This window comes from Cyprinodon variegatus, unplaced genomic scaffold (genome assembly GCF_000732505.1).
Source record: "Cyprinodon variegatus isolate N-32 unplaced genomic scaffold, C_variegatus-1.0 Scaffold28, whole genome shotgun sequence".
NCBI lineage: Eukaryota > Metazoa > Chordata > Actinopteri > Cyprinodontiformes > Cyprinodontidae > Cyprinodon > Cyprinodon variegatus.
In genome coordinates, this window is record NW_015150481.1 from 434878 (window position 1) to 443642 (window position 8765).

Consider the following 8765-nt stretch of genomic DNA (forward strand, 5'->3'; position numbering starts at 1 on the left):
TATAATAGTTGTACTACAGCAGTGCTACAGCAGTACTGTAGAAGTATAATAACTGTACTACAGTAGTACTATAGCAGTATTATAATAGTACTATAGTAGTATTACAGTAACCTGTGTGTTTCAGGCTGGGAGGCGCTCAGCGACTGGAAGGACGTTCTGTCTGGAGGAGAGAAGCAGAGGATGGGGATGGCCCGCATGTTCTACCACCGGTACCTGCTCTGCCAGCCCTGATGATGTCACAGCGAGACCTCGCCTCCCTGTGACATCATCCACTGCTGTTTATAACAGGAAGGCTCTGATTGGTGGGAGTTTTGTCCCGTCTCAGCTGATTGGTTGTCTCTCTGTGACGCAGCCCGCGGTACGCCCTGCTGGACGAGTGTACGAGCGCCGTCAGCATCGACGTGGAGGGGAAGATCTTCCAGGCTGCAAAGGATGCTGGGATAGCTCTGCTGTCAATCACCCACCGCCCCTCCCTCTGGTTAGAAACGTTCTTATGTTCTTAGAACCGGCGATCCTCCGGCCGCCGCTGACCTTCCCCTGCTCCACAGGAAGTACCACTCCCACCTGCTGCAGTTCGACGGCGAAGGAGGATGGAAGTTTGAGCCTCTGGACGCCTCGGCCCGGTCCTCCATGCAGGTGAGTTCACGGCGCTCACGCTCTCCCTCAGCTGGCGGGTCGGTGTTCTAACAGCCGTTTGTTCTCCTGTTCCAGGAGGAGAAGCAGCGCCTGGAGAATCAGCTGTCAGGCGTTCCCAAGATGCAGCAGAGACTGTCGGAGCTCCGGGTTCTACTGGGAGAGACGGAGCAGGACGGCGAGGACGCAGCGGAGACGCAGGACCCGGCAGACGCCATTCTATGTTAGAGCTGTGTGAGGGACGGACGCGAGCGTCCACGTGAGAGACGCGAGCGTCCACGTGAGTGAGGTCAGGTCAGGTGGTTCATCATGTGACTGAATTTAAGATTTTTACTCCTAATTTTTTAGCGTAGTCCTTCTGCTGTCTGAGGCTCCTCCCCCTGATGGGCGGGTCTCCCTCCCCGTCCTGCTGTGATTGGTCAGGGCGTCACCTGTGGAGCTCAATCAGCACACTCACCTGTGGTTTTACATTTCAAAGCTTTTAATGACTGATTAAATTATTGATTATTAGATATGATGATGTCATCCATGATGGTGCCGCTGCATTGGCTGAGCTGCTTTAGCTCCGTTTAGCTCACCTGGAGACTCGGAGGGGGCGGAGCCTCACCTGAAGCAGTTTTAAAGGTTCTTCTGCTTTGATTGGTCACCAGGTGCGGGCTCCGCCCCCCACACACACCTGAGCCCTGTTATTGCGACAGTGAAGCTGCTGCTGGTCACAGCTGGCGCTGCTCGTGTGCTCGGGTTCCCCTCCTGTTCCGGGTCTTAGCAGCTGAAACGGACCTGCTAACGGCCGCCATCAAGTCACATGACCCAGATCACAGGTCACGGGACCGGGCTGCAATGTGCCATTTTGACCCTAACTTTGTGAACCAATCAGAGAGCCGATCAGCGACCAATGAGCTGCTGTCGTTTCAGTGCAATCAGTGATGATGATGATGATGATGAAGAGGCCTTATTTTACAGGAAATAAAAGATTTTCTGCTAACGATGTTTGTCTGGTTTTTTCACAATAAAAGTTCTCTGTTTGAACAGAACCGTCCAAACGAGGTCGGGCCTCCAGGTGTTTCTGACCCGCCCCGGTGTTACACCTGGAACAGGTAGAAGGTGCATTAACCCCCAAAATGAGTCCAGATTAAGGATGTTCATTAAAAAACAGATCTGGTTCTACTGTTTCTACGCAATGAGTGGAAAAAAAAAGGAAACTTAAAGCAACTAAAAGCGACTGAACAACTTCAGAACCCGAAGGCGTGGATGGACTGGGAATCCAGCCTCACTCATGACTCAGACAGGTTAATCATCTCGCCATCTCAAGTCAGAAATAACTCGTGATTACAAGATAATTCTCAAGAAAAAAATGGTTTAACTGTGAAAACGAGATATTTATGTCATTATCTCGAGAAGACAAAAATAAATAGAGTTCGACCGCTCTGGGCTTCCGCAGAAAAGTCGCTAAATATAGCGACTAAAGCGCTAATTTGCTAACGCTGCTTGGACCTTTCTGAACATGTGCAGCAAATGGACTGATCCAATATGGTGGACACTGAAGGGGGGGGGGCTGAGACACACTTAATATTATCAGCGTTCTGATGGCATTTTAGCAAAAGGATTTTTATCAAAAACAATTAATGTGCACTAATAAGGAATAGTTGTATTAACCATACATATGAGGCCCCCAGGAACTTGGGGCCCTATTATTGCCTAATGGTCAATCCCCTCTGCCTCTGCGGCATTGTTCCTGAGACCGGTGGTCAGAACAGACGGACCAAAGGAGATTCGGTCCATTTAAAGTTCTGTCATCTTTTAAAACTCCAGATTATGCTTGAAGACATTTAGAATGGTTAAAGAACCCGGACAGAACCTTGGATGGAGTTGGATCTTTGAACAATTCTCCAGATGTTCACTATTTACTGAAGTAAGGGTCAAACGTTCTCCACCAGAACAGAAGCTTTATTTCCAGTAGGCAGGAAAAGGAACAATGTTCTCTCTGGTTCCGTCTTCTAAAAAAAGATCCAGTACCTGGAGGTCAGGATCCATTCGGGTCACGGAAAAAGTTTATACTACAGTTCTGTAGGATCCAGAATCAACCAGGCATCGACTCATTGACTCTTCAGCAATCCCTCACACTGAGCCTGGTTCTGCTGGAGGTTTCTTCCTGTTCAAAGGGAGTTTTTCCTCCCCACTGTCGCTACAAGCATGCTTAGTGTGAGGGATTGCTGAAGAGTCAATGAGTCGATGCAATCAGCTGGTTTTCCTTAGATAGAAAACTTTGAATCAATCTGACTGGATGATTTGGTGAACTGTTGGCGCTATTTTAGGGAAGAAAGGGCTTCTGGGAAGAGATGACTTTATTCTCGTAATTTACAACTTTATTATCTTAATGTTACGAATTTATTCTCGAAATAGAAGAAAAATAATCTCTAGCCTGGCCCTAATACTCCGTCGTACTGTTAGCTCCCTGGTTGTGCTGAGGATGAAGATATTTAAAAATCTTAAGATTTTCTTTCTGTGAAATGATCTGGCTCCTCCCACTTTTACTGACAACCATCGGACCAATCAGCTGTGAGGTGGAGGAACCGAGTTCTAGGCTCTGGGAACTTTAGACCTTCAGCGGTTTGCTCAGTTCCTTCAGGTTCCGGGGCCCAAAGAAACGAGTTCTGACAGAACCATCAGAACGAAGGTTGGAGCCGGTTCATGTGAGCAGTGGGTCCAAAAGGTCAAAGTTCATCAGCTCTGGTAACCAGCTGAGCCTCTTAGAACCTGGAAGAACTCGGTCCAGCCGTTCAGATGAACTGGAGGTTCTGGTGGAACCCAAAAGTTTGGCTGGATGGAGCTTCTTCATGGAGCCTCTCCGTCTGGGTTAACATGTTCCTGCAGGTTCCCTAACTTCTGATGACGTAAGCCCAGGTGTGTTCTCACCTGCCTGCAGACCCTCTGTGGAATGATGAGGTTCTAAAGGGAAGGTTGAAGGTTTGGCTGAATGGACCTGGTTCTGTCCCGGTTCTATCAGACCAGAGTTGAATTTGTCAGAAAATCCGAACCTTAAGGGGTCCAGAACTAGACCCTCCCTCAGAGTCCGGGTTCCGGAGCCCACGGGCCGCTCGGTACCTGCTGTTGGGTGAGGAGGAGCGTGTTCGGGTGGCCCGGCCGGCTGCGTGGGGCGGGGTCTCAGTCAGACCTGTTGTCCCTCCTGGACTCTGCTGGTTCTCTGGATCCACCGAACTTCTCTCTGGATATTTGGACCCTGAAGGACCCAGAACCAGACCTCTTCGTCCAGGTGAGTTGGACTCGGTTCTGTTGGTTCCAAGTTGTCTCGCGCTGCATGTAGGAGCGCGCGAGCCAGGCGTGTCTGACGGGAGCGCGCCAGACTCCCTTCAGGAATCGGAGAGTTTTATCGTTTCTCTGTTTTTCTCCGTTAAAGTTCTGAATACCGGACCGGTTCTGAACTGGACCGACCTCACAGTACAAGCTCTGTGATTCGGCTTAGAAATGTCGGTCCAGTCCAGTGGTTCGGTACTGGTTCTGCTGGCTTTGGATTGACTGACTGCTGAATTCAGCTGAGAGCAGCGAGTTTAAAAGTGAACAGAAATGAAACGGGTTCTGGTCTTTGGACTGAGGGGGTTCGGTTCGGTTCTGGGTTCTGCGTGTCGGTCCGTTATGTCCCGGCAGGAGGATCCTGACTCGGTTCGGTTCAGCCTGCAGCGGAATAACTCACATTCCTGCACATGCACGGACACGCGCACACACACATATTGAGAGGACGCGCGCACGTGCATGGATACACTCGCCTGGCGCGCGGAGTCAGATGAGCTGAGGGTCTGTTGATCTGAAGTCACCTGCTGATGTTTCATAAAACAACTTTGGACCACGTGACCCTGCGACCCTGACATTCCGGTTCTGGTTCCGGTCCATAATGGTGCAGCTTAAACTGTCTGATGGGTCTGCAACTCCAGTGGTTCTGATCCAAAGCTTCCAGGCTGCAGCTCCATTCGGTTTCTGCAGAATTTCTGAAACAAACTTCCGGTTTCAGACCAGTTCTATTCACACTGAAGCGGATCAGAGCCAGTTTCTCACAACACTTTAAAGCAGGTCCTGTTCAGAACCACATCTAGAGTCAAACAGAACCAAATCAATCCAATCCTTTGGAACCCAGCGACAGAGCAGAACCAGGTCCAGTTTATAATCTGAGGACTGAGTTGGACCCTCCATCAGAACCAGAACTTTTAGCAGCTTTGGACCCAAACCTTCATGTAGTTCAGTATTTTTTATGAACTATGGGACTAATGTTTCGGTTCTGATCCAGCTTCCTGATGACTTGGTATCCAGGGAATTATCGGCTAACCAGTCCTGCGCCTTTAAGACGTGTCTCTGAATCAAAGAATCGGGTCATCAGTAGAACTTTGCAGAACCTGACTGCATGCTGAGGGGTAATGAAGCCGTTTAACTGAGGTGATCAGGGAGAAATCTAGAGGTTGCAGGATGGAGTGAGCCATTAGTTCATTACTGAACCAAATCAGCTGCTGATTAACTTGATAAATTAACTAAATAAGTAAATCAAATGTTCACATTAAAGCAGAAACTTAACAAATGTTTGGAAAATGTCTTCCAGCTGCTTTTTAAATGAGTCCAACGATGAGGTATGACCTCAGTCAGGGCTGGATTTAGGAAATGTGGGGCCCCTGGCAAAGGCAGGCAGCGGGGGGCTCTGAATGGAGAAGACAACACATAGAACAGCCCCATTCTCCAGATAGAGAAATGTTAATAGAATAGACATCCATTATCTGTTCTAGGTTGTGTCCCTCTCTTCTTGTCCCTTTTCTTCTTGTTTTCCTCTCTATGTTTTGTACTCAGCTGACTTTTCATGCTGTCTCTAAAGGAATGAAAGATTTTTTCCAAGCACTAAGCTCACTTAGCTGATTGCTCCTTCCTGTGTTTCCAAAAAGGCCAAAGTAAATAACCCAGTCCTTCTTTTCACTGTAGACAAGCCATGATCTGCTTATCTGTTCTCCATTTTTCATTTGGATGAAATAATAGCTGCATGAATCATGACAGCAGACAAGATAGAGGAGAGCAGGAGGCGGGGTTACCAATCTACTCGCTCTGGAGAGCAGAGTTCGCTGCTTTTAGATGTTGTCTCCAAAGTCTCCAGTAGCAGAAAAAAGTCTCTAGATTTGGCGCTAGGAGCTTTTTAGAAATCAAAGTGCTAGAGGGGTCTGAAAAGTGGCTAAATATAGCGACTAAAGCGCTAAGTTGGCAACACTGCTCTTTGCATGGTTTGTTTTCAAATGGTTTGCTGCTGTCTGTTTGGACCTTTCTGAACATGTGCAGCAAATGGACTGATCCAATATGGTGGACACTGAAGGGGGGGGGCTGAGACACACTTAATATTATCAGCGTTCTGATGGCATTTTTATCAAAAAATAAAAATAATTTGCACAAATAAGGAATAGTTGTATTAACCATACATGTAAACAGAGTTTTATGGGGCCCCAGGAACTCGGGGCCCTAAGCACCTGACTAGTATTGCCTTAATCGCCCCCCTGACCTCAGCGCCCAGTCTGGGTCCAACAGAACCGTCCTACAGGGACCGGATCAGAACATCAACATGTTTCTATCCAGGGTGATTCTCAGAGCCCCTCCCACTCCACCAAAACAGGCATCTGATTGGCTGCTGGTGTGATCTGGATTCATAGGAGAACCAGGTGAAGGTGTGTGACCTGCAGTGGGGCAGCAGGTCAGAGGAGAGCAGGCGGGTCATGTGACCAATATGAAGCTGTGACATCATCATCATCATCAGTGAGATGAAGATTAAACTAAACCTAATCTGAAGGATTTTAGTCTGGGTCCAGATTCAGATTACTGTTTGTGCCTAATCACCTCTAATCCACACACACACACACACTGTTAATGTGCCCTAATCTGTCCCATCAACCCAACTGGACTCAAACCAGTAACACCAGTGAGACAGTTTCCTTTGTCCGTACAGAACATGCTTCTGCTGATGGTTGAAGATGTGGTTCTGGGTCTACAGGAAGTAGGACTGTATTAAAAAAAATCAGTTTTCCAAAATTTGAATAAATTTTCCTAAATATCAATTAATTCAAATGTCAAAGTGTGATTTTCCTTTAGTCCTCATAGCCTCCAGCTGCTGCGTTTATTTCTACCTTCACTGTTGGACGCTACTGTTGTTCTGGTATCAGTGTGTTACAGAACCAGACTTTCAGGTAGCAGCAAAAAAAAAATGTTTTCAATCCCAGAAACCCAGTTTAAAATCAGATTGAAAAAAAATGATTCTAAACCTTGAGAATTGAATCAAATTCTTGAATTTTGAATCTACAGCCGGCCGTAACCGAAGCGTTTAATGGTTTCACGGATGGAAGCTGATGAGGAGGAACCTGAGGTCCAGAGGTTCTATGGGTCTGAGCCTTTATTTGAGTCCATAGGAACTAGTGTTGCGCCGATGCCATTTTTTGGCCCCGATACCAATACCCGATACCTGGCTGTGAAGTATCGGCCGATACCGATACCATAATAATGTAAAATAATCACCATCATGGCTTCATGTCAAGCTGCTGCCTACCTTTGTGAAGCAGGAAAAAATCTAATGCAAAGTGAATCCAGTAGAGCTTTTTATTGCCTACCAGGAATGAGTGACAATAGTTGAATAAACTTATGGCTCTCAAAATGGTATCAGTGCCCTATTTGTTGGTACTCGCCGATACCGATACCACCATTTTAGGGCAGTATCGGGGCCCCGTCCGATACTGGTATCGGTATCGGTGCAACACTAATAGGAACTCCTGAAGGTTCCAGGATTAAGGATCCACATCAGAGTCCAAGTCTGACCTCATTGTGGTCCTCGTCGTTGTTGGGGTTGTGGTTCGGCTTTACAGAGGTCAGAGGCTGAGTGAACGTCTACGGATGGTCCTCAGTAAGACTGGCGGCCTGATGGTTAGGGTATAGAGCTCGGAATCCAGAGGTTGTGAGTTCAAGCCCTACTCTTGCAGACTGCTGCTCTGGCTCTCTGACCAAGACCCTTAACCCCAGACTGCTCTCCGGGCGCTGCACGATGGCAGCCCACTGCTCCCCGAGGGGAGGGGTTAAATGCAGAGAGGGACTTTCTCCAATGTGAATAAAGTTCAATTAGTATTATTATTACTGTTAAACCCACATATGTACAGTAGCAGCCATTCAAAATGGCGCTTCCAGTCTAAATCCAGGCTAATGGCAGGAAAATCCCCCCCACCTTCCAGCCACTGGCCTCCTCCTGGGCGTGCATATTTTTTATCTGACTCCACCCTTTCACTGAATTACAGGTTCTGACCAGGAGATGGCGCTTCTCTGTAGACCTTAGTGTCACAAATCATGATAGAAACAATATTTTAGTACAAAGATTGATGTTTACAAAGAAATTGTAGGGAACCAGCCAAGGACCAGCCAAGGACCAGCCAAGGACCAGCCAAGGAAAGTGGGGAAATTTTGATGCAGCCTACATACTGCTATACCTGATGGGCGGGGCTTGAACAGATGGGTTCTGATTCCGGTTCCACCTGTCATTTAGCACAGATGAATCGTTATGTGGGAGGAAAAACCAGGAGCTCTGTGTTCTGGGACACACCGTCAGTGTGACCCGTGTGTGGAGGACATCGTCATTGGACCGGGTCGGTTCCACGGGCTGACAGTTGAAGAACCCAAGGTGGACAAAAAGGGACTGGTCCTTGTGGAACCATCTTGTGTAGACCCTCAGGGTTTGACATCCAGAGCTTTTAGAACCAGGAGAATTAAGCGAGAACCCCTGCAGAGGAACAAGACCATCCCTCTGAGCCGGACCCTGGGTGGTCCTCTGGAGGACCGGAAATCCACAATAATCTAAATTAATCCTCTCAGTGTGTTTGGTGTTAAATACTCATCTGAAGTCAGAGTAACAAGCTGTCGGTGTGAAGCTCGTTAGGTCTGAGCGTCACCATCGCACCAATCTGATGATCACATCACTCAGCTGGACATTTAATTAAAACTCTGATAAGAACCGTTAAAATCTCAGAAGGGTGGACTTCCTGATAGTAAAGAATTACAATAGTCCAGCCTTGAAGTAACAAATGCATGGACTAGTTTCTCAGCATCACCCCTGGACAGGA

At 47.6% G+C, this 8765-nt stretch overlaps 2 protein-coding genes across 2 annotated transcripts in view; both read left to right on the forward strand.

Moving 5' to 3' along the window:
- The window catches only part of LOC107099844 (ATP-binding cassette sub-family D member 1-like), an 11771-nt gene extending 10157 nt beyond the window's left edge, over positions 1–1614 (forward strand). The window contains exons 14-17 of the mRNA XM_015398121.1: positions 125–209; positions 353–478; positions 549–636; positions 712–1614. Of these exons, the coding sequence (XP_015253607.1) occupies positions 125–209; positions 353–478; positions 549–636; positions 712–861 (449 nt within the window). The 3' untranslated portion in view covers positions 862–1614. The remainder of the gene's footprint in view (positions 1–124; positions 210–352; positions 479–548; positions 637–711) is intronic.
- A 1982-nt stretch (positions 1615–3596) lies between these two features.
- The window catches only part of LOC107099534 (plexin-B1-like), a 42988-nt gene continuing 37819 nt past the window's right edge, over positions 3597–8765 (forward strand). Inside the window, exon 1 of the mRNA XM_015397699.1 lies at positions 3597–3907. The gene's annotated coding sequence lies outside the window, so the exon portion shown is untranslated. The remainder of the gene's footprint in view (positions 3908–8765) is intronic.